Here is a 25,374-nt window from a genome sequence, read left to right as displayed (position 1 = left end):
TGTCAAAGCAAGGGCTGATTTCAAGGTTTTACTGCTAACCTACAAAGCATTACATGGGCTTGCTCCTACCTATCTCTCTGATTTGGTCCTGCCGTACATACCTACACGTACGCTACGGTCACAAGACGCAGGCCTCCTAATTGTCCCTAGAATTTCTAAGCAAACAGCTGGAGGCAGGGCTTTCTCCTATAGAGCTCCATTTTTATGGAACGGTCTGCCTACCCATGTCAGAGACGCAAACTCGGTCTCAACCTTTAAGTCTTTACTGAAGACTCATCTCTTCAGTGGGTCTGGCCCAGGAGTGGGAAGGTGAACGGAAAGGCTCTGGAGCAACGAACCGCCCTTGCTGTCTCTGCCTGGCCGGTTCCCCTCTTTCCACTGGGATTCTCTGCCTCTAGCCCTATTACAGGGGCTGAGTTACTGGGGCTCTCTCATGCTGTCCCTGGAGGGGGTGCGTCACCTGAGTGGGTTGATTCACAGTTGTGGTCATCCTGTCTGGGTTGGCGCCCCCCCCCCTGGGTTGTGCCGTGGCGGAGATCTTTGTGGGCTATACTCAGCCTTGTCTCAGGATGGTAAGTTGGTGGTTGAAGATATCCCTCTAGTGGTGTGGGGGCTGTGCTTTGGCAAAGTGGGTGGGGTTATATCCTTCCTGTTTGGCCCTGTCCGGGGGTGTCCTCGGATGGGGCCACAGTGTCTCCTGACCCCTCCTGTCTCAGCCTCCAGTATTTATGCTGCAGTAGTTTATGTGTCGGGGGGCTGGGGTCAGTTTCTTATATCTGGAGTACTTCTCCTGTCCTATTCGGTGTCCTGTGTGAATCTAAGTGTGCGTTCTCTAATTCTCTCCTTCTCTCTTTCTTTCTCTCTCTCTCTCGGAGGACCTGAGCCCTAGGACCATGCCCCAGGACTACCTGACATGATGACTCCTTGCTGTCCCCAGTCCACCTGGCCATGCTGCTGTTCCAGTTTCAACTGACCTGAGCCCTAGGACCATACCCCAGGACTACCTGACATGATGACTCCTTGCTGTCCCCAGTCCACCTGGCCATGCTGCTGCTCCAGTTTTAACTTCCACCTGACTGTGCTGCTGCTCCAGTTTCAACTGTTCTGCCTTATTATTATTCGACCATGCTGGTCATTTATGAACATTTGAACATCTTGGCCATGTTCTGTTATAATCTCCACCCGGCACAGCCAGAAGAGGACTGGCCACCCCACATAGCCTGGTTCCTCTCTAGGTTTCTTCCTAGGTTTTGGCCTTTCTAGGGAGTTTTTCCTAGCCACCGTGCTTCTACACCTGCATTGCTTGCTGTTTGGGGTTTTAGTCTGGGTTTCTGTACAGCACTTTGAGATATCAGCTGATGTACGAAGGGCTATATAAATAAATTTGATTTGATTTGAACAGGATGTGTGGGGTTAGTGTCTGGAACCATTGTATGTCATCTCTGAGGTCCCACCTATCCTGACCTAGAGAGAGTATATAACCCAGAGGCTCACTCCACTCAGTGAGCACTCACTGCATTCATGTATGTTTGGTGTGACATGCTCCCTTACGAATAAATTGTGAATAAATGCATATCGTGATTGGTGATTGACCTTCTCTCTCCTCATTATTGATTACAATTTCCACAACACTAGTCACTCTTTTTGTCAATACTATTATATTTTTCATAACACCGTTTTGGGTGAGTAGCTTAGTAAAATATTTCATTTAGAGAGAAATGAGTGATGTAGCTCATAATATCCACCACAAATGGACGTCAGATTGACGTGATTTGACAGCTACGATATTTTCTATAATCTACTCTCTCCCTCATCGGTTCGCTCTGCGTTCTATTGGCCAGTCGGATTTTTATTGCGGAAGTGGTTACTTTTCTCTTGCAGTTGGCAGGCAGGCATTATTTGCTTAAAACAAATACTTTCCCAAACATGTATACAACACAAAACATCGTCAACTCAATAACATCGACTTGAGATGCGAAAACAATTGATTGACTTCATAACAAGAAGACTGTGAAGACTGTCTACACGGGCGTGTGTGACGCGTCTCTTCCTACATTCATCGTGTTGACGATCGAGAATCGCTTTCCTATTCGCTAACTACGGATTTTTGACACTTTGCCCGCTAGTCGGGTAATGTTGCATTTCTTGCCTTATTATTCATATATATTGATTGTTGCAAATATTACATGTTAATGTTATGTCAATCACTAGCTGGTTAGTTTAAGTTACAATTTCGCAGATTGTAGGTGGCTCCATGCGATTTGGATGACAGCTGTTGTTGTGCAATGTTGTGTGTGACAATGTATGTTCATCAACATGTGATATAGAACCCATATTTAACACCGCAGTGTTGTGGCCTGTTGCAGTCATATTGTTTCATGAGCCACTTCATGTCAGCCGAACACAAGTCTGCAGTCACGTTTCTCAGTAGCATTAGAAGATGCATGATTAAATCAGGTCTGGTAGATTTACTACTTTGATCGTCCAGGCTCGTGATTGCACCCTTCCTCTTTCCACTGATAGCTAGCTAGTGAGTGAGTGTTTGCACAGCGTAACATATTCAGGAAATGCTAGCTAGAGCAACAGACGGACATGAAAATAAAATCTTAACATCTTGTCGTGTCCCTCTGTGTTTCTCTCTCTGTCTTTTTTATTTTATTTGACCTTTTATTTAGACAGGGAGGCTAGTTGAGAACACGTTCTCATTTACAACTGCGATCTGGCTAAGATAAAGCAAAGCTGTGTGACACAAACAACACAGTTACACATGGAAACACACAGTCAATAATACAATAGAAAACAAAAGTATATATACAGTGAGTGCAAATGAGGTGAGATAAGGGAGGTAAGGCAAGTAGAGATACTGGGGTGCAAAGGAGCAAGATAAATAATGTCTGTCTGTCTGTCTGTCTGTCTGTCTGTCTGTCTGTCTGTCTGTCTGTCTGTCTAATAATCTCCCCCCTCTAGTCGGGATGAAGCCTGGAGTAGGTGCATGTCAGGACCCCTGTCAGGGTGGTCCGGGGGTGGGTGACAGGGGGAACGACACCCTGGTGTCTCTACCCCCTAAAGACACCTCTGGCTCACCCGCGGGGTCACCTTCAGAGTTGGGAAGCCCTGGCACCCGCCAGGTCGCGACCTTTGACCTGCTCAAGATGGTGGTGTCTTACAAGAGGATGGCCCTGTTTCTGGAGCCGGTCACTGACACGTTGGAGCTGGCCCGCTACCTACTGGGGTGAGAGGATACATTTACACACTGATCCAAGATCGGTTTTTAGTTTCTCCAATGGTGATAACGGATAGGACTTGGGAGAGTAGACTGATTCACTCTACCTACTGGGCTAATGTAGGGAGGGTAGACTGATCCTAGATCTGGGCTGTGGAGCTGGCACTCTACCTACTGGGCTAAGCTGGCACTCTACCTACTGGGCTAATGAAGGGAGGGTAGACTGATCCTAGATCTGGGCTGAGCTGGCACTCTACCTACTGGGAAGGGAGGGGACTGATCCTAGATCTGGGCTGTGGAGCTGGCACTCTACCTACTGGGCTAATGAAGGGAGGGTAGACTGATCCTAGATCTGGGATGTGGAGCTGGCACTCTACCTACTGGGCTAATGAAGGGTGGGTAGACTGATCCTAGATCTGGGATGTGGAGCTGGCACTCTACCTACTGGGCTAATGAAGGGTGGGTAGACTGATCCTAGATCTGGGCTAGCTGGCACTCTACCTACTGGGCTAATGATCTAGACTGATCCTAGATCTGGGCTGTGGAGCTGGCACTCTACCTACTGGGCTAATGAAGGAGGGTAGACTGATCCTAGATCTGGGATGTGGAGCTGGCACTCTACCTACTGGGCTAATGAAGGGAGGGTAGACTGATCCTAGATCTGGGCTGTGGAGCTGGCACTCTACCTACTGGGCTAATGAAGGGAGGGTAGACTGATCCTCGATCTGGGCTGTGGAGCTGGCACTCTACCTACTGGGCTAATGAAGGGTGGGTAGACTGATCCTAGATCTGGGCTGTGGAGCTGGCACTCTACCTACTGGGCTAATGAAGGGAGGGTAGACTGATCCTAGATCTGGGCCGTGGAGCTGGCACTCTACCTACTGGGCTAATGAAGGGAGGGTAGACTGATCCTAGATCTGGTCTGCAGGTGAGGCTTTTGCTCCAGCCCTGCTCTAATGAGCGTAGTTGTAGATGCATGCCATCTTATTTGGTTTACTGTATAGTCATGAGTCAGTGTGTGATTTGTACAGCCTGCTACCTACTGGGGTGAGTCAGTGTTTACCATAGACACTGATCGGAGGTCAGTTTTTAGTTCCTCCACCCTAATGGCTGAGGATAGGACTTGAGGACACTAAACTGATCCTAGGTCAGTATGAATGTGTGGTGTATTGCAGGTGGAGGATGCCTCTGTGCTCACTACTGGTCTGTGTACTGCTCAACATCCTCTTCCTCACTCTGAGTGAAGGTGAGCTAATGCTGGGTAATACACACACACACACACACACACACACACACACACACACACACACACACACACACACACACACACACACACACACACACACACACACACACACACACACACACACACACACACACACACACACACACTGCTATATGAACTACTACCACATACAACTGAGTGTGTATAACAATGTGATATATATCAAATGTGACAGTGAGTTTCTCTCCTGCCCTCCAGTGGGGTGGTTCTCTGTGTGTGTTCTGGGGGTGTCTGCCCCGGCTGCCCTGGGTTACCTGCAGGACAGGTGTGGGGGCGGGGCGTCGGAGGCGGAGCAACAGAAGAGGCGGTGCCACGCGGTGCATCGTAAGGACCTCCAGAACGTTCAGCTCACCAGACAGGACGCCATGCTGGAAGTCAAGGACCTGTGAGTGAGTGAGTGAGTGAGTGAGTGAGTGAGTGAGTGAGTGAGTGAGTGAGTGAGTGAGTGAGTGAGTGAGTGAGTGAGTGAGTGAGTGAGTTTATAAAACCAAGTTAATTTATTTACTATCCCTGTGTGTGTGCCTGTGTGGGTGCACGCATGTGCATGTCCGGGTGTCTCTCTCTCGGTCTGTGTGTGTGTGTGTCCGTGTCCACAGGTTAAAGCAGCTAGATGACCTGTTGTCTCATGCCTGCCTGTCTGCTGAGTCCGTCTACAAGCTCCTGTACTGGGAGAGCCACTCTGAGTCCTCTAGGTCAGTAACACTGTGTGTGTGTCCTTGTTCTCCAGGACAGTAACTCAAAGCCTCTACATTCACCATAGATATCATCACACATCTTATCTGTACTTACAGAGCTCCCAACAGACTGGTTAGGGTTGTTTATGTGTGCCTGAGTGTCTCTGTCTCTCTCTCTCTATCTCTCGCTCTCTCTCCCTCCTCTCTTTCTCCCTCCTCTGTCTCTCTCTCTCTTTCTGTCTCTCTCTCTCTTTCTGTCCCTGTCTCTCTCTCCTGTCCCTGTCTCTCTCTCCCTCCTGTCTCTCTCTCCCTCCTGTCTCTCTCTCCCTCCTGTCTCTCTCTCCCTCCCTCCTGTCTCTCTCTCCCTCCCTCCTGTCTCTGTCTCTCTCCCTTCTGTCTCTGTCTCCCTCCTTCTGTCTCCCTCCTCTGTCTCTCTCTCTTGTCTCTCTCTGTCTCTCTCTCCCTGTCTTTGTCTCTCTCTCCCTCCTCTCCTCTCCCTCCTGCCTCTCTCCCTCCTCTCTCTCCCTCCTGCCTCTCTCCCTCCTTGTCTCTCTCTGTCTCTCTCCCTCTTTGTCTCTCTGCCTCTCTCCCTCTCTCCTCTCTCCCTCCTCTCTCTGCCTCTCTCCCTCCTCTCTCTGCCTCTCTCCCTCCTCTCTCTGCCTCTCTCCCTCCTCTCTCTGCCTCTCTCCCTCCTCTCTCTGTCTCTCAGGTTCTACGGTGGCCTGTTAGTTGTATTGATGCTGCTGTATTCTGTCCCTGTGGGCTGGGTGCTGGCCTGTCTCACTACTGCACTCTTCCTGTGGAACCGAGACTTCTGCAGGGGTCAGTGCACACACACACACACACACACACACACACACACACACACACACACACACACACACACACACACACACACACACACACACACACACACACACACACACACACACACACACACACACACACACACACACACACACACACACACACACACACTACCAGTCAAACGTTTGGACACACCTACTCATTCCAGGGTTTTTCTTTATTTTTACTATTTTCTACATTGTAGAATAATAGTGAAGACATCAAAACTATGAAATAACACATGGAATCATGTAGTAGCCAAAAAGTGATAAACAAATCAGAATATATTTTATATTTGAGATTCTTCAAAGTAGCCACCCTTTGCCTTGACAGCTTTTGCACATTCTTGGCATTTTGAAGAATCTCAAATATAAAATATATTCTGATTTGTTTATCACTTTTTGGCTACTACATGATTCCATGTGTTATTTCATAGTTTTGATGTCTTCACTATTATTCTACAATGTAGAAAATGTTTTTTTTTTTTTTTCAAATAAAGAAAAACCCTGGAATGAGTAGGTGTGTCCAAACTTTTGACTGGTACTGTACATTTTTTAAAATTTTTATTGTACCTTTTATTTAACTAGGCAAGTCAGTTAAGAACAAATTCTTATTTACAATGACGGCCTAGGATCACTGGGTTAACTACCTGTTCAGGGGCAGAACAACAGATTTGTACCTTGGCAGCTCGGGGATTTGAACTTGCAACCTTTCAGTTACTAGTCCAGCACTCTAACCACTAGGCTACCCTGACGCCCGGCAGACACACACTCAAGTGTTGGTTCTGTGTTCTAAAAGCCTGGTTCCACTCCCCCTCTGTGTGTGTAGTTGTGTTGGACCTAAGGGAGGTGGTCCAGTCTGGCCAGAACCCATCCTCAGGAGGAGAGATTGACCTCACAGAACCGGACCACAGCAGCCTGGACCGGACTCCCACTGCTACCAGCTTAGAGGTATGGACAGAGAGAGAAGTGGTGGGGGGGAGAAATGGGTAGGGAGGGAGGGAGGGAGGGAGAGAGAGAGAGACAGGGTGGGAGGAGAGAGAAACAGGGGGAGGGAGGGAGAGAAACAGGGTGGGAGGAGAGAGAAACAGGGTGAGGGGGGGGAGAGACAGGGGGAGGGAGAGAAACAGGGTGAGGGAGGGAGAGACAGGGGAGGGGGAGGGAGAGACAGGGGAGGGAGGGAGAGAAAGGGGGGAGGGAGGGAGAGACAGGGTGGGAGGAGAGAGAAACAGGGGGAGGGAGGGAGAGACAGGGTGGGAGGAGAGAGAAACAGGGGGAGGGAGGGAGAGACAGGGTGGGAGGAGAGAGAAACAGGGGGAGGGAGGGAGAGACAGGGTGGGAGGAGAGAGAAACAGGGGGAGGGAGGGAGAGACAGGGTGGGAGGAGAGAGAAACAGGGGGAGGGAGGGAGAGACAGGGTGGGAGGAGAGAGAAACAGGGGGAGGGAGGGAGAGACAGGGTGGGAGGAGAGAGAAACAGGGGGAGGGAGGGAGAGACAGGGTGGGAGGAGAGAGAAACAGGGGGAGGGAGGGAGAGACAGGGTGGGAGAGAGAGAAAACAGGGGGAGGGAGGGAGAGAATCAGGGGGGAGGGAGGGAGAGACAGGGTGGGAGGAGAGAGAAACAGGGGGAGGGAGGGAGAGACAGGGTGGGAGGAGAGAGAAACAGGGGGAGGGAGGGAGAGACAGGGTGGGAGGAGAGAGAAACAGGGGGAGGGAGGGAGAGAATCAGGGGGGAGGGAGAGAATCAGGGGGAGGGAGGGAGAGAATCAGGGGGGAGGGAGAGAGAGACAGGGGGGGAGGAGAGAGAAACAGGGGGAGGGAGGGAGAGACAGGGTGGGAGGAGAGAGAAACAGGGGGAGGGAGGGAGAGACAGGGTGGGAGGAGAGAGAAACAGGGGAGGGAGGGAGAGACAGGGTGGGAGGAGAGAGAAACAGGGGGAGGGAGGGAGAGACAGGGGGGAGGGAGGGAGAAACAGGGGGAGGGAGGAGGAGAAACAGGGGGAGGGAGGGAGAAACAGGGGGAGGGAGGGAGAGAAACAGGGTGGGAGGAGAGAGAAACAGGGGGAGGGAGGGAGAGAAACAGGGTGGGAAGAGAGAGAAACAGGGGGAGGGAGGGAGAAACAGGGTGGGAGGAGAGAGAAACGGGGGAGGGAGAGAGAGAGAGAGAGAGAGAGAAACAGGGGTAGGGAGGGAGAGACAGGGTGGGAGGAGAGAAACAGGGGGAGGGAGAGAGAGGGTGGTAGGAGAGAGAAACAGGGGGAGGGAAGGGAGAGACAGGGGGAGGGAGGAGGGAGAGACAGGGTGGGAGGAGGGAGAGACAGGGTGGGAGGAGGGAGAAACAGGGGGAGGGAGACACAGGGTGGGAGGAGAGAGAAACAGGGGGAGGGAGGGAGAGGAAGGGGTGGATGTATAAATAGTCTGTATATTTGGATCAATGGTGTACATTAAAACATTACAGATCAGTGTTCTGCAATAATCCTCTTATCTAATTTACATGTATATCATTATTGTGTGTGGTGTGTAGGACCTGTCCCCGGGCAGCGTAGAGGAGGCTGAGGAGGCAGAGCCTGATGATGAGTTCAAAGATGCCATCGAGGTAAAAACTAAATCAACCGTTATCTCGACTTTATTCCTTCATGTCTCATTATCTGACTGGTTTTTCATCCTGACCTCTCTCTCTCTGGTCAGGTCTTAGGCCATGTAGTTTTGATTTGATATAACTTTATTGGCAATTGCACCACTCTCACTCCGGCCCTGTTTGAACACTGCCTCCATTCCTTCCACTCAGTCTTCACAGATCTAACATGGTAGGATGGGAGAAACCAAGGAATCCACTAGGCCCACCTTCCTTTGACCTTATCCATGTCATTGTCAAATCAGAAGGGAAAAGATTGTGTTGGAACACAGCTTCTTCTCCTTCTTCCTTCTGTCGCTGGCTGACAACTTCCTGTCCTTCTGATGATTCATTTCCTTTTCTGTTTCTACCTCCCTCCACTCTCAGTTGACTCAGGAGCCCCCTATCTCCCTGCAGGTGAGTGGCTCCCCCTGTCTGTCGGGCTGTGGTATTACAGCATTAGAAACAGGACACATTCATGAACAATTGCGACAAATAATTTTTGTTTTTATGTGTGATAAAGTTCTGTGACAGTTCAACTACTCAGCCCAGTTACTAAGTTGTGTGTGTGTGTGTTACAAGCATTTCGCTACACCTGCATTAACATCTGCTAAATATGTGTATGTGACCAATAAATTGTGATTTGAATTGAATATTTAGGACTATCTCAGACAGTTCAGTGTTACACGACGTCATGACCGAGGTCAAAGACCTGTAAGTGTGTGTGTGTGTATTGCAGTGGTGGGTGTGTGTGTGTGTGTGTGTGGGTGTGTGTGTGTGTGTGTATTGCAGTGGTGGGTGTGTGTGTGTGTGTGTATTGCAGTGGTGTGTGTGTATTGCAGTGGTGTGTGTGTATTGCAGTGGTGTGTGTGTATTGCAGTGGTGGGTGTGTGTGTGTATTGCAGTGGTGTGTGTGTGTGTGTGTGTGTGTGTGTATTGCAGTGGTGGGTGTGTTTTGTAGTGGTGTGTGTGTGTGTATTGCAGTGGTGGGTGTGTGTGTGTGTGTATTGCAGTGGTGGGTGTGTTTTGCAGTGGTGTGTGTGTGTGTGTATTGCAGTGGTGGGTGTGTATTGCAGTGGTGTGTGTGTGTGTTTTGCAGTGGTGTGTGTGTGTGTGTGTATTGCAGTGGTGTGTGTGTGTGTGTATTGCAGTGGTGTGTGTGTGTGTGTATTGTAGTGGTGTGTGTGTGTGTGTGTGTGTATTGCAGTGGTGTGTGTGTGTGTGTGTATTGCAGTGGTGTGTGTTGCACAGGAGCTACACGGGGACGTGGAGAGAACCCTCGTTCTTTACCTGCTACACTGGAAGCTTAACGTTTTGCTGGCCTGAGCAGAGCTCAAACCCTTCATCATGCTGTTCAGTGGTGTTGAGCTGCACGTTCCAATCTATATAATAGAAATAGACCACGTCATCACACTGTTCAGTGGCGTGAGCTGCACGTTCCAATCTATATAATAGAAATAGACCACGTCATCACACTGTTCAGTGGTGTGAGCTGCACGTTCCAATCTATATAATAGAAATAGACCACGTCATCACACTGTTCAGTGGTGTGAGCTGCACGTTCCAATCTATATAATAGAAATAGACCACGTCATCACGCTGTTCAGTGGTGTTGAGCTGCACGATCCAATCTACACAATAGAAATAGACCACGTCATCACACTGTTCAGTGGTGTGAGCTGCACGATCCAATCTACACAATAGAAATAGACCACCAGGTTTCATTGAAGTGAAGCGTCTCGTGCTCTGCAAACGTTATGCATCTAGTGCAGCTGGCCAGTTCAATATTACCATCTCAGACCGCACAGTGTGTGTGTTTCTGCCGTGTTTATGTTAGATAGATACGGTGTGTTAGATACATATGGGTGTGTGTGTGTGTGTGTGTGTGTGTGTGTGTGTCTGCTCCTGTGTGTGTGTTCCTCTCCATCCTAACAAGGAGACTCCCTTGGCTTTAGTGGTAAGTCTAGTTCACCCCCTTACCTGACCCTGTTTGTGGTGAGAGGGAGGGGGGGGTGTATAGGGTACATACCTCAGTTGGGTCCTGTCTGCATGGGTAGTGGGATGTCTTTACACCTTAGTGCTGTTGTTACCATCACTGGTTATGTTACCATTATAATAATAATAATATAATAATATATGCCATTTAGCAGACGCTTTTATCCAAAGCGACTTACAGTCATGTGTGCATACATTCTACGTATGGGTGGTCCCGGGGATCGAACCCACTACCCTGGCGTTACAAGCGCCATGCTCTACCAACTGAGCTACAGAAGGACCATTATGACATCAGGACTATAAATTCACATCTATACCACTAATATCATTATATATATATATGTATGTATAATTTGTAAGTCGCTCTGGATAAGAGCGTCTGCTAAATGACTTAAATGTAAATGTAAATGTATTATATAGCACTAATGTCATTATTTATATATATATATATAGCACTAATATCATTATATATATATATATATATAGCGCTAATGTCATGATATATAGCACTAATCACTATATAGCACTAAGCACTAATCATCATTCATACAATCGGCCTCATTCTCAATGTAGTCTGGGCGTGTCTGCATTATTCCAGCAAACCATTGAATGAGCTCTGAGTTGGTCACTGCACCTGAGTACACACACAAGGGTGGCGTTGTATTGTGTGACGTGTTTCTAGCATGGTGGTGCACTTCACTGTAAGGATGCAAATAGGACACATCCATCTCATGCTACATAGGGCTCTGGTCAAAAGTAGTGCACTAAGACTGCCAAACCCGGTCGACGCTGGGCCAATTGTGTGCCGCCCTATGGGACTCCCAATCACCGGCCGGATGTGATAAAGCCTGTATTCAAACCAGGGACTGTAGTGACGCACGCCTCTTGCACCGTCTATGTAGACAGGTGCAATGTCGTCTGAGGGCGGAGCTTAAGGTGCCCTGCCACTTCCCAATACGGTTCTGGCCTGAGGTGTACCAGCCCTCGTCTTTTAGGGCAATATAGGCACAGATCTAGGATCAGCTTAGCCTCATCTAATACTAACCTTTAACCATAAGGGTGTGAACTGTACAACTGATCTGGAGCATGTCTGGTAGTCTGCAGGCTTTCACTCCTTCCTTTGACTTGATTGATGAATTGAGCCCATTGGTTAGTAAGGAACTGGCCTCACCTGGTTGTGTTGGTCTTAATTGGACAGGAAAACCCCCAAAACCAACAGACCCCGGGCCCTCCATGGAAGGAGTTGGACACCCCTGCCTTGGAGGATGATGTGTATGGCTTTGTGTTAGTGGGGTTTTGCTGCCTGTGTGCTCTCGACTCCCTCTGCTGTTGACGTTGAGAAACACATCCACCTAAACCATGAAAGAGATCGGTTGGTGTTGGGAGGAGTAGGGTTCAGGGTGTAGGGTTTAGGGGCTATGGTGTAGGGTTTAGGGGCTATGGTTTGTAGTTCCCACAAAGCTGCTGCCTTTAACTGCTCTTCAGTAACTTAACCCCCCCCTACAGGAGGATGATGACATAAGTTCAGATTTGGACACCATCTCCATCACCTCAGACAACGGTCTGCTGAGCCGCAACGAGCCAATCCGCAGTAAGGTGTCCAAACTGACGGAGAAGCTACGCAAACGCTACCCCACCAACAACACAGGTCAGTCTACTCTTCGTCCCTCTGTTCATCTTCTTCTTCCTCACCTCAACCCTACTTAAGAGGTGGATTTAGTAGCTAGTCTTCATAGAAATTAAATATTCTCCCACCTCCCTCTCTCCCCCCTCTCTCTCTTTCCCTTCCTCTCTCCCCCCCTCACCCCCCTCACTCTCTTCCCCCCTCTCTCTTTCCCTCCCTCTCCCCCTCTCTATTTCTACCCCCTCCCTCTCTATCCCCCCCTCTCTCTCATCCCCAAGGTAACTGTTCCAGCTGCAGTGCAGTCTTCTCAGTGGTGAAGAGAAGGGTAAGAGCTTTACACCTGTTTTTAAACCACCAATAAATACAATCATATGTCATTTTTTAAATTTCACCTTTATTTAACCAGGTAGGCTAGTTGAGAACACGTTCTCATTCACAACTGCGACCTGGCCAAGATAAAGCAAAGCAGTAATACTGTAGGTTGTTTAATAACTCTGTGTGGAACCTGGTGTGGGTCCCAAATGGCACCCTATGCCCTATATAATCGACCACTTTAGAACAGAGTCCTATGGGCCCTGGTCACAAGTAGTGAACTCTGTAGGGAATAGGACAGGGTTGGGGTTAGAGTTTCACTTTACTTCCTGAATTCACCCACTTCATTTAAAATTGGCCCCAACCCAGGAATAGGGTTCAGTTTGGGACATAACATTTACATTTACATTTAAGTCATTTAGCAGACGCTCTTATCACAATTATGATGATGTCATTGTGACCTCTGCTGTTTCAGCGGAGCTGACATCAGTAACTGTGGCAACAGCTTCTGCTCCAGATGCTCTTTACCTCCCTCCATCTCCCTCTGCTCCTACAAGGTCCTCAAGGCCTGCATGGGTGTCACAGGTGAGAGAAACACACACACACAACATGCTATTATGGTATTTCTATACTTGAAATGATGAAATGATAAATAAGGTCTCCAAAGACATCAGTTGATTTTAAAAACAAAATCTCTTCTATTTTACACCTTCTCTCATTCCCCATCTTCCTCTGCCTCCCCTTTCTCATGTAATGCCTCTTTACCTCCCATCTCCCTCTGCCTCCCCTTTCTCATGTAATGTCTCTTTACCTCCCTCCCATCTCCCTCTGCCTCCCCCTTTCTCATGTAATGTCTCTTTACCTCCCTCCCATCTCCCTCTGCCTCCCCTTTCTCATGTAATGCCTCTTTACCTCCCTCCCAGCTCCCTCTGCCTCCCCTTTCTCATTTTGCCTCTTTACCTCCCTCCCAGTAATGCCTCTTTACCTCCCTCCCAGCTCCAGATGCCTCCCCCGTTTCTCATGTAATGCCTCTTTACCTCCCTCTCAGCTCCAGATGCCTCCCCTCTCAGCTCCAGATGCCTCCCCTTTCTCATGTAATGCCTCTTTACCTCCCTCCCATTGCCTCCCTCTGCCTCCCCTTTCTCATGTAATGCCTCTTTACCTCCCTCCCATCTCCCTCTGCCTCCCCTTTCTCATGTAATGCCTCTTTACTCCCTCTCAGCTCCAGATGCCTCCCCTTTCTCATGTAATGCCTCTTTACCTCCCTCTCCAGCTTCCCCTGCCTCCCTTTCTCATGTAATGCCTCTTTACCTCCCTCCCATCTCCCTCTGCCTCCCCTTTCTCATGTAATGCCTCTTTACCTCCCTCCCATCTCCCTCTGCCTCCCCTTTCTCATGTAATGCCTCTTTACCTCCCTCCCATCTCCCTCTGCCTCCCCTTTCTCATGTAATGCCTCTTTACCTCCCTCCCAGCTCCAGATGCCTCCCCCTTTCTCATGTAATGCCTCTTTACCTCTCCCCTCCCTCATCTCCTCTGCCTCCCCCCAGCTTCTCATGTAATGCCTCTTTACCTCCCTCCCATCTCCCCCTCTGCCTCCTCTTTACCTTTCTCATGTAATGCCTCTTAATGCCTCCCTCCCATCTCCCTCTGCCTCCCCTTTCTCATGTAATGCCTCTTTACCTCCCTCCCATCTCCCTCTGCCTCCCCTTTCTCATGTAATGTCCCTCCCATTCTGCCTCCCCTCCTCTTTACCTCCCTCCCATCTCCCTCTGCCTCCCCCTTTCTCATGTAATGCCTCTTTACCTCCCTCCCAGCTCCAGATGCCTCCCCTTTCTCATGTAATGCCTCTTTACCTCCCTCCCAGCTCCAGATGCCTCCCTCCTTTCTCCTCCCCTTTCTCATGTAATGCCTCTTTACCTCCCTCCCATCTCCCTCTGCCTCCCCTTTCTCATGTAATGCCTCTTTACCTCCCTCCCAGCTCCAGATGCCTCCCCTTTCTCATGTAATGTCTCTTTACCTCCCTCCCAGCTCCAGATGCCTCCCCTTTCTCATCATGCCTCCCCTTTCTCATGTAATGCCTCTTTACCTCCCTCCCAGCTCCAGATGCCTCCCCTTTCTCATGTAATGCTCTTTACCTCCCTCCCAGCTCCAGATGCCTCTTTACCTTTCTCTCTGTAATGTCTTTACCTCCCTCCCATACCTCCCTCCCAGCTCCAGATGCCTCCCCTTTCTCATGTAATGTCTCTTTACCTCCCTCCCATCTCCCTCTGCCTCCCCTTTCTCATGTAATGTCTCTTTACCTCCCTCCCAGCTCCAGCCCCTTTCTCATGTAATGCCTCCCTCCCTCCCATTCCCTCATGTAATGCCTCTTTACCTCCCTCCCATCTCCAGATGCCTCCCCTTTCTCATGTAATGCCTCTTTACCTCCCTCCCAGCTCCAGATGCCTCCCCTTTCTCATGTAATGTCTCTTTACCTCCCTCCCAGCTCCAGATGCCCAGAGGGAGACGGTGTTTGTTTGTGCTGTCTGCAACTCCACCCTCAGCAAGTGAGAAATGACTTCCACCTCCTACCCACTCATGGAAACCTAGGGAGGGTACTGCCCCTCCTACCCAGGGTTCGAAGCTCCTTGGCTGGGTGGAGCCCGCGGCAGATCAGCCTCTACCCCGCCTGGGGGTGGTTCAAAACCCCAGGTTGTCTGGTTCTCTGGCTCCAGCCCAGGTGACCAGGGTTATTAAGATGAACCAGTCCCAAATGGCAACCTATTCCCTATAAATTACACTGCTTTTGCCCAGAGCCCTATGGGGTTCCCTATGGGCCCTGGTCTACAGTAGTGGACTATATAGGGAATAGGGTGTCATTTGGGACACTACCACAGACTCTCATCAGCTTGTGTTGCATTGAGATTTATCCTGTACTGTCATTCTGTCAATGGAGGTCCTGAGAATGCTGAGAGGTGTGTGTGTGTGTGTGTGTGTGTGTGTGTGTGTGTGTGTGTGTGTGTGTGTGTGTGTGTGTGTGTGTGTGTGTGTGTGTGTGTGTGTGTGTGTGTGTGTGTGTGTGTGTGTGTGTGTGTGTGTGTGTGTGTGTGTGTGTGTGTGTGTGTGTTGTATAGGATATGCTATAGATTGACCCTGTTATAACTTATCCATTCTGTAGTGGTTTTATATGTTGGTCCTAATGTTAATTTAATGGATGTAAAGACAGGATGCTAAAGACTATGCCTCAGTCCTAAATGGCATTCTCTAATCCCCATGGAGCATAACCTAACCCCATGGAGTGATTTCCAGAGGTGATCCCAGAGCTGTGTTCAAATACTCATACTAGCTGTACTATTTGTGATGTAACATTGAGTATGTAGTTAAGTACTTATTGGATATAGTATGCCAAACGTTCCTGGATGTCGTACTAAATTCACCTAAATACGAAGTATACAAGCAGTGGACACTATTTCTGTGCTTTTAGGGACCATAATGCAATTCTTCAGAAAATGGGCGTGGCTTCACCCACGTTTTCAGATTTGAGGAAAATGGCCGATGAGAGCAGATAGAAATGAATTGCTTTAAGAAAATGTTGAGCAATGTAATAAAGTAATGACTTTTCAAACAAGTTAAACGTTATGTTGGCTGACAATTTATTAGCTACGCTGTCCTTACGAACCACAGCATGTCATTCAGCAGTATGTACCGGGCTGTTAGCTAGCTACCTAACGTTAGTTGGCTACTAATACATTGAACTTGCCAGGTAGTACATTGAACTTGCCAGGTAGTATATTAACTAACTACCAAATGTTTATTGACTTGATTATTCACATCATTCTTAGCTAAGTGCACAGAATAGCTGAATAAAACGCGTTGAATATGGCCGGTGTCAGTAAACGTTGTCAAGGGAAAAAAGCGTTATTAAATTGTTGCCTGCAGCACAGTTAGTCACCAACACCCTGGATAAAATGAAAACTGCCTAACCAGCTCTGCTAGGGTGAGTAAAATGGTCAGGGTGAGGGTTTCTCTCATTTGTGTCTGGAGGTAGCTAGCCAGTTAGCTTGGGTGCTTGACTGCCGTTGTGAGGACAGAACGCTCAGATCAACCCTACTCATTTACATTTACATTTAAGTCATTTAGCAGACACTCTTATCCAGAGCGACTTACAAATCCCATGGAGATCTCTGCAGCCAGTTTGACCTCTGCCTCCACTCCTTGGCCAGAGCGTCTATTGTGGGCTCCGAGACCGAAAAGCTCTGGATTTACGAACTGACAACGCTTTACGAACGCACCCCATATTGAATTTACAGACACAGCCGAAATCGTAAAATGTCTAGCGAGTAATTTGTTATGCTAACAAGCCAGCAAGAGGTTGCATAGCAACAGCATCAACTTCTGGTAGACAGGCGAAGTGCTAGTACACTCAACTGAAAGGATACCCTTCGTTTCCAGTATTCTAAAATTAACTAATAGTATGTAGTATACAGGAGGTTGGTATGGGTACTTGAACACAGCACAGGCTTTAGATTGACACATAAGAATGTACATGTTACACTTTTACCATTGTGATCACCAATATTCAATCCACTGAAAGTTTATATTTATCCAATTTATTAATTAATTCATTTGTTTGATTAGCTTGACAGGAATGGAGGAGTTTGTTTACTCTTCATTGCTTCAATAAACTGTGATTTTGAATGTTTGAAATTAATTTATGGCATATTTTTCCTGCCTTTTTTCAGCCTAGTTGTAGAGAGCTCTGTTTAAAAAATAAAAAATGTAAAAAGAGAGTGTGCAGGTTTGGTGCATCTGTTTGCGTTTCACTACCGTAAACATTGTATCTGTCCCATTGTGGCGTCTGTGAGAGCTAAGCAGCACCATAGAGGTCATCTCCTTTTTGAGGTAGTCCTCAACTACTACTTCTATGACTTGGTAAACAAACTGAAAAGGTGCACACTGCCACTTGCATTGTGTTGTTTGAACAGATATAAAGCCAAGGTTGGTGATTTACTGCCACCTGCAGTCATGACTACTTCAGAATCATCCTCAATGGTGCTGCCCATGCTAAAACAGGCCTTTGGGCACTAGAGTCCTCTATCTATCTCTATGGTCACTACTCAACCCAAATTCACCACATGCCAGAAGGCTCCAGGTTCCTCTCCTCACAACCCAAATCTATCACATGCCAGAAGGCTCCAGGTTCCTCTCCAATCCTCTCCTCACAACCCAGGGAGAATCTCAATAGTCTGAAGTACTTTCCTTACTTTGTTGTTTTCCTTAATTCCACCTGTCTTCCTCCGTATTGTTTCCACCTTTCCTATCTCCTAAAATCAGTTTGTATTACCAGAAGGAAAGGAAACAAGGAGAGGAATGTACAGTCGTAGCCAAAAGTTGAGAATGAGACAAATATACAGTTTCACAAAGTCTGCTGCCTCAGTTTGTATGATGGAAATTTGCATATACTCCAGAATGTTATGAAGAGTGATCAGATGAATTGCAATTCATTGCAAAGCCCCTCTTTGCCATGCAAATGAACTGAATCCCCCAAAAACTGTCCATTGCATTTCAGCCCTGCCACAAAAGGACCAGCTGACATCATGTCAGTGATTCTCTCGTTAACACAGGTGTGAGTGTTGACGAGGACAAGGCTGGAGATCACTCTGTCATGCTGATTGAGGTCGAATAACAGACTGAAGCTTCAAAAGGAGGGTGATGCTTGGAATCATTGTTCTACCTCTGTCAACCATGGTTACCTGCAAGGAAACACGTGCTGTCATCGTTGCTTTGCACAAAAGGGCTTCAAAGGCAAGGATATTGCTGCCAGTAAGATTGCACCTAAATCAACCATTTATTGGATCATCAAGAGCTTCAAGGAGAGCGGTTCAATTGTTGTGAAGAAGGCTTCAGGGCGCCCAAGAAAGTCCAGCAAGTGCCAGGACTGTCTCCTAAAGTTGATTCAGCTGCGGGATCGGGGCACCACCAGTACAGAGCTTGCTCCGGAATGGTAGCAGGCAGGTGTGAGTGCATCTGCACGCACAGTGAGGCAAAGATCAGGGACAGTCTGATATTCTGCAAAAGGTACAGGGATTGGACTGCTGAGGACTGGGGTAAAGTCATTTTCTCTGATGAATCCCCTTTTCGATTGTCCGGAGAAGACAAGGTGAGCGCTACCATCAGTCCTGTGTCATGCCAACAGTAAAGCATCCTGAGACCATTCATGTGTGGGGTTGCTTCTCAGCCAAGGGAGTGGACTCACTCACAATTTTGCCTCGGAACACAGCCATGAATAAAGAATGGTACCAACACATCCTCAGAGAGCAACTTCTCCCAACCATCCAGGAACAGTTTGGTGAAGAACAATGCCTTTTCCAGCATGATGGAGCACCTTTCCATAAGGCAAAAGTGATAACTAAGTGGTTCGGGAACAAAACATCAATATTTTGGTTCCATGGCCAGGAAACTCCCCAGACCTTAAACCCATTGATAATTTGTGGTCAATCTTCAAGAGGCGGATGGACAAACAAAAACCCACCAATTCTGATAAACTCCAAGCATTGATTATGCAAGAATGTGCCGCCATCAGTCAGGATGTGGCCCAGAAGTGAATTGACAGCATGCCAGGGCGGATTGCAGAGGTCTTGAAAAAGAAGGGTCAACACTGCAAATATTGACTCTTTGCATCAACTTAATGTAATTGTCAATAAAACACTTATGAAATGCTTGTAATTATACTTCCGTATTCCATAGTAACATCTGACAAAAATATCGAAAGATACTGAAGCAGCAAACTTTGTGTAAATTAATATTTGTGTCATTCTCAAATCTTTTGGCCACGACTGTACACTAGTGCTACGCAATGATATATAGACCACGCCCCGCGCCCTACCCCCTCGTGTGAGGTCCTCCCAACCCCGCCGCTCTCTGCCCCACCCCATCCTCTCCTCCCCTCTGTCTCTTCCTCCCGCCCTCCAACCCGTCCCAGTGTCCCAGTAAAGCGCTTTGAGCTCCGGGACTCGTCCTAGTAGCCTAACGCCGTCAGATGGAAACATGGCGACTGAGGTGAGAATGAATAGACTAATCTATCGTCTTCTTCAGCCTATGTCTTTCCCTTTACCTCTATGGGCATATGGTTGTATTGTCTTCCATGTGAGCAGGTAGCCTTGTGGAGACGGTTGTAACCTATATTCTGAACCGTTTGAATGGCGTTTGTCAGTAACAGCAAGGTTAGCCCTATGATAGAAAAGATTGTGTAGCATACAATCATTTCAATCTCTGTTATCAAGCAACAATAGAAATCAACACAACAGTTGTTTATTTACGTATAAAAAGTTCATTTCGAATATAACATTTGCTCAAACGGGTCAGGCAGGCAGGTTCATTTTGGCAAATAAATAATCTGTTTTGATTAGAAATGGAAGGCTTGTCATTTTAACACTTCTTCGGTCACCCTGACCGTCATGGCATGTGAATAGCATATAATCCCTATATCATTATATTGCCATATTAAAGGCGTCGGGAGGCTACGTGCCTGAATAGAGGTTAGTTAGAGGAATTATCTTTGTAGCACGAACAGCATTTCCAGGGCTGTGTAGCCTATGCTACAACTTGTGCTTGAGAACAGGGATAAGCAAGCAATCCTCGCGCCGTTAAGCTGTTTTGGTGAAAGCAGAGCTCTTGTTTTTTTTTTTTGTCTCTAGAGTTCCGCCGTTAATCCGGTATAGGCAGGCTGGCCCGTGCTAGTGCTGAAACCTACTAAAGAGAGATCAGCACCGTGGACAGCAACCCATTGAGTTCAAGGAGAGAAAATCTCCGCGTTTACACCGTTATTCCGTCCAACTGCCCTTTTTATTGGCTCTCATTCATCGACACATTGGGGAAACAAGCTTGACGAACCGTAACAGCCTAAACTAGTTTCCCAAAGCAAGAAACTAGACTGGCCTACACACCCCCCCACACACACCCAAACGGCTAAGTCCACAACTATGGACATCAAGCTTCTTTATGGGGGGGGGGGGGGAACGACGACGACGATCATTTGGTGCCATCCTTGGCCTATTGAGCCTTCTAACCCTGCTCTTACAGAGATTGATTTGTTGTGAGCTGTTCTGTGATGTTGGGCCTTCTTCTATTGGCTCAATTCCATGATCCGGCTGCTGTAGCAGTGTGCATGGTCAGAGGAGAGAGAGAGAGAGAGGGAGAGAGAGAGAGAGAGAGAGAGAGAGAGAAAGAGAGAGAGAGAGAGAGAGAGAGAGAGAGAGAGAAGAGAGAGAGAGAGAGAGAGGGAGAGAGAGAGAGAGAGAAGAAGAGAGAGAGAGAAGAAAGGAGAGAGAGGGAAGGAGAGAGGAGAGAGAGGGAGAGGGAAAAGGAGAGGGGAAGGGAGAGAAGGAGAGGGAGAGCTACAGAGAGAGAAGACCAGTTAGAGATAGAGGAGAGAGAGTGTGTCTGTGTCTGTCTGGGCCGTGATCCAACGGACTGCCAGACAGACTTTGATTGAACACCTCTCCTCTATCATCGTATACCCCTAAAGACTACATCAGCCACTGTTTGTATACATTACCTCTTGAACAGAGAGTATGTGTGTGTGAGAGAGAAAGAGCGAATGAGCAGTTTAGTTTTATTCTCATGGTGAGTCATACACACTGCTTCCTCAGAACCAGAAAGTTAATCCATATTAGAATTCTATCCACAATCTCTCTCTCGCTCCCCCTCTCTTCCTCACACTCCTTTCTCTCTCCTCTCTCTCTCCCCAAATATGTGTGGGTGTGTGGTGGTGTGGTGTGGTGTGGTGTGGTGTGTGTGTGTGTGGTGTGGTGTGCGCGCTCTTATGTGTGTTTGTGTCCTGTAGTTCCATAACCTCCAAGAGTTGAGGCATAGTGCATCTCTGGCCAACAAGGTGTTCCTGCAGAGAGACTACAGTGAAGGGACCACCTGCCGCTTCCAGACCAAGTTCCCTTCTGAGCTGGAGAGCAGGGTGGGTAGTCTAACACACACACACCACACACCACACACACACCACACACCACACACACACCACACCACACCATACACACACACACCACACACCACACCATACACACACACCACACCACACACACACACCACACACACACACACACACACACACCACACACACACACCACACACACACCACACACACACCACACACCACACACACACCACCCACACCACACCACACACCACACACCACACACACACCACACCACACCACACACCACACCACACCACACACACACACCACACACACACACACCACACACACACACACACACACACCACACCACACACCACACACACCACACACACCACACACACACACCACACCACACACACACACACACACACCACACACACACCACACCACACCACACACACACCCACACCACACCACACCACACACACACCACACCACACACACACACCACACACCACACACACACATGGCTGAAAAGACCGCTAACTGAGTGTCTCTCTGTCAGATTGAGCGGCCGTTGTTTGAGGACACCGTGAAGAGGTTGAATATCTACTATGCGGAGGCAGAGAAGATGGGAGGCCAGTCCTACCTGGAGGGATGTCTGGCCTGCGCTACAGCCTACCTCATCTTCCTATGTATGGAGACACGCTATGAGAAGGTGAGACCGGGCTAAACCACCACAAGAGAACCACAGTAGAACTTCAGTAAGAACAATATAAACACAGTAGAACTTCAGTAAGACCACAATATAAACACAGTATAACCACACAGTAGAACCACCACACTAGAACCACATAGTAGAACATCACAGTAGAACCACACAATATAAACACATTACGACCACAGTAGAACCACACAGTAGAAACATTACGACCACAGTAGAACCACATAGTAGAACCTGAGGCCCAAGACACCAGTGTGAACGTCAACAGTGAAGAGGTGACTCCGGGATGCTGGCCTTCTAGGCAGAGTTACAAAGAAAAAGCCACAACTCAGACTGGCCAATAAAAAGAAAAGATTAACATGAGCAAAAGAACACAGACACTGGACAGAACACAGACACTGGACAGAACACAGACACTGGACAGAACACAGACACTGGACAGAACACAGACACTGGACAGAACACAGACACTGGACAGAACACAGACACTACCTAGAAGGCCAGCATCCCGGAGTCCCGCCCTCTTCACTGTTGACGTTGAGACTGGTGTTTTGCGGGTACTATTTAATGAAGCTGCCAGTAGAGGACTTGTAAAGGTGTCTGTTTCTCAAACTAGACACTCTAATGTATAGTCGGGGCCAAAGTTTTGAGAATGACACAAATATTAATTCTCACAAAGTTTGCTGCCTCAGTGTCTTTAGATATTTGTGTCAGATGTTACTATGGATACTGAAGTATAATTACAAGCATTTCATACGTGTCAAAGGCTTTTATTGACAATTACATTAAGTTGATGCAAAGAGTCAATATTTGCAGTGTTGACCCTTCTTTTTTAAGACCTCTGCAATCCGCCCTGGCATGCTGTCAATTAACTTCTGGGCCACATCCTGACTGTTGGCAGCTCATTGTTGCATAATCAATGCTTGGAGTTTGTCAGAATTTGTGGGTTTTTGTGTGTCCATCCGCCTCTTGAGGATTGTTCTCAATGGGATTAAGGTCTGGGAGTTTCCTGGCCATGGACCCAAAATATCGATGTTTTGTTCCCAAGCCACTTAGTTATCACTTTTGCCTTATGGCAAGGTGCTCCATCATGCTGGAAAAGGCATTGTTCGTCACCAAACTGTTCCTGGATAGTTGGGAGAAGTTGCTCTCGGAGGATGTGTTGGTACCATTATTTATTCATGGCTGTGTTGTGAGGCAAAATTGTGAGTGAGCCCACTTCCTTGGCTGAGAAACAACCCCACACATGACTGGTCTTAGGATGCTTTACTGTTGGCATGACACAGGACTGATGGTAGCGCTCACCTTGTCTTCTCCGGACAAGCTTTTTTCAGGATGCCCCAAACAATCGGATAGGGAATTCATCAGAGAAAATGACTTCACCCCAGTCCTCAGCAGTCCAATCCCTGTACCTTTTGCAGAATATCAGTCTGTCCCTGATGTTTTTGCTGGAGAGAAGTTGCCTCTTTGCTGCCCTTCTTGACACCAGGCCATCCTCCAAAAGTCTTTGCCTCACTGTGCGTGCAGATGCACTCACACCTGCCTGCTGCCATTCCTGAGCAAGCTCTGTACTGGTGGTGCCCAGATCCCGCAGCTGAATCAACTTTAGGAGACAGTCCTGGCGCTTGCTGGACTTTCTTGGGCGCCCTGAAGCCTTCTTCACAACAATTGAACCGCTCTCCTTGAAGCTCTTGATGATCCGATAAATGGTTGATTTAGGTGCAATCTTACTGGCAGCAATATCCTTGCCTGTGAAGCCCTTTTTGTGCAAAGCAATGATGACGGCACGTGTTTCCTCGCAGGTAACCATGGTTGACAGAGGTAAAACAATGACTCAAGAACCACCTTCCTTTTGAAGCTTCCAGTCTGTTATTCGAACTCAATCAGCATGACAGATTGATCTCCAGCCTTGTCCTCGTCAACACTCACACCTGTGACATGATGTCAGCTGGTCCTTTTGTGGCAGGGCTGAAATGCAGTGGAAATGTTTTTTGGCGATTCAGTTCATTTGCATGTTCTTCTAACATTCAGGAGTATATGCAAATTGCCATCATACAAACTGAGGCAGCAGACTTTGTGAAAATTAATATTTGTGCCATTCTCAAAACATTTGGCCACAACTGGACTGTCCTCTTGCTCAGTTGTGCACCGGGGTCTCCCACTCCTCTTTCTATTCTGGTTAGAGACAGTTTGCACTGTTCTGTGAAGGGAGTAGTATGCAGAGCTGTACGAGATCTTCAGTTTCTTGGCAATTTCTTGCATGGAATACCGTCATTGCTCAGAACAAGAATAGACTGACAAGTTTCAGAAGAAAGTTATTTGTTTCTGCCCATTTTGAGCCTGTAATTGAACCCAAAAATGCTGATGCTGCAGATACTCAACTAGTCTAAAGAAGGCCAGTTTTATTGCTTCTTTAATCAGAACCGTTTTCAGCTGTGTTAACATAATTGCAAAAGGGTTTTCTAATGATCAATTAGCCTTTTAAAATGATAAACTTGGATTAGCTAACACAACGTGCCATTGGAACACAGGAGTGATGGTTGCTGATAATGGGCCTCTGTAGATATTCCATTAAAAATCAGCCGTTTCCAGCTACAATAGTCATTTACAACATTAACAATGTCTACACTGTATTTCTGATCAATTTGATGTTATTTTAATGGACACAAAATAATAGCTTTTCTTTCAAAAACAAGGACATTTCTAAGAGACCCCAAACTTTTGAACGATAGTGTATGTTCCTTACTTTGTCATACTGTCTCCCTCTTTTGTTATTTCTTTCTCTCACTGTTCCCTCTCCCCCTCTCTCTCTAACCCTTTCATCCCCCTCTTTCTCAATCTCCCCAGGTGTTGAAGAAGATAGGCAGGTACATCCAGGAGCAGAATGAGAAGATCTACGCCCCGCGAGGTCTACTCATCACTGACCCCATTGAGAGGGGCATGAGGGTCGTATCCTTACAGCTACTACTGCTACTCTGTGTGTGTGAGAGAGAGACAGACAAAGAAAAACAAAGACAGAGATGAAGAAAACAATAGACAGAGAGATTAAGAAAACAATATAGACAGAGAGGGTGAACAGTACACATGTATGAGATTTAAAGAGGGAGAAAGAGATGGAGCGAGAGAGATGACGAGTCAACAGTACACGTGGACTCCCAAGAATAAGGAG

At 47.6% G+C, this 25,374-nt stretch overlaps 2 protein-coding genes and 1 long non-coding RNA gene across 7 annotated transcripts; all 3 read left to right on the top strand.

The window, feature by feature from the left end:
- Positions 1-1,825: 1,825 nt before the first annotated feature.
- Positions 1,826-13,092, top strand: LOC124028126 (protrudin-like). 5 transcript variants are annotated; one of them, XM_046340278.1, is made up of 14 exons: positions 1,826-2,130; positions 2,968-3,232; positions 4,399-4,469; positions 4,707-4,893; positions 5,105-5,200; positions 5,892-6,004; positions 6,857-6,978; positions 8,550-8,621; positions 9,027-9,056; positions 9,300-9,353; positions 10,576-10,596; positions 12,141-12,282; positions 12,537-12,583; positions 13,046-13,092. In XM_046340278.1, exons 2-14 carry the CDS (start codon positions 2,973-2,975, stop codon positions 13,052-13,054), a joined length of 1,224 nt encoding a protein of 407 aa, XP_046196234.1. In that variant the 5' UTR covers positions 1,826-2,130; positions 2,968-2,972; the 3' UTR covers positions 13,055-13,092. The 5 variants fall into 5 exon arrangements, with proteins under 5 accessions (XP_046196234.1, XP_046196236.1, XP_046196235.1 ...); XM_046340280.1 differs by lacking the exon at positions 9,300-9,353; XM_046340279.1 differs by lacking the exon at positions 10,576-10,596.
- A 21-nt stretch (positions 13,093-13,113) lies between these two features.
- Positions 13,114-17,339, top strand: LOC124028127. Its single transcript, XR_006837553.1, has 2 exons — positions 13,114-13,155; positions 15,056-17,339. It is a non-coding gene; the product is annotated as an uncharacterized LOC124028127 (long non-coding RNA).
- Positions 17,340-19,501: 2,162 nt separating this feature from the next.
- On the top strand, positions 19,502-25,346 carry LOC124028125 (golgin subfamily A member 7B-like). The gene is made up of 4 exons (XM_046340277.1): positions 19,502-19,608; positions 21,395-21,520; positions 22,047-22,199; positions 25,053-25,346. Exons 1-4 carry the CDS (start codon positions 19,597-19,599, stop codon positions 25,227-25,229), a joined length of 468 nt encoding a protein of 155 aa, XP_046196233.1. The 5' UTR covers positions 19,502-19,596; the 3' UTR covers positions 25,230-25,346.
- The last annotated feature ends 28 nt before the right edge of the window (positions 25,347-25,374 follow it).

The sequence above is a fragment of the Oncorhynchus gorbuscha genome, unplaced genomic scaffold, assembly GCF_021184085.1.
Source record: "Oncorhynchus gorbuscha isolate QuinsamMale2020 ecotype Even-year unplaced genomic scaffold, OgorEven_v1.0 Un_scaffold_3799, whole genome shotgun sequence".
Taxonomy (NCBI): Eukaryota; Metazoa; Chordata; class Actinopteri; order Salmoniformes; family Salmonidae; genus Oncorhynchus; species Oncorhynchus gorbuscha.
The sequence above is the reverse complement of the archived record's forward strand: the minus strand, read 5'-3'. Positions and strand labels throughout refer to the sequence as shown.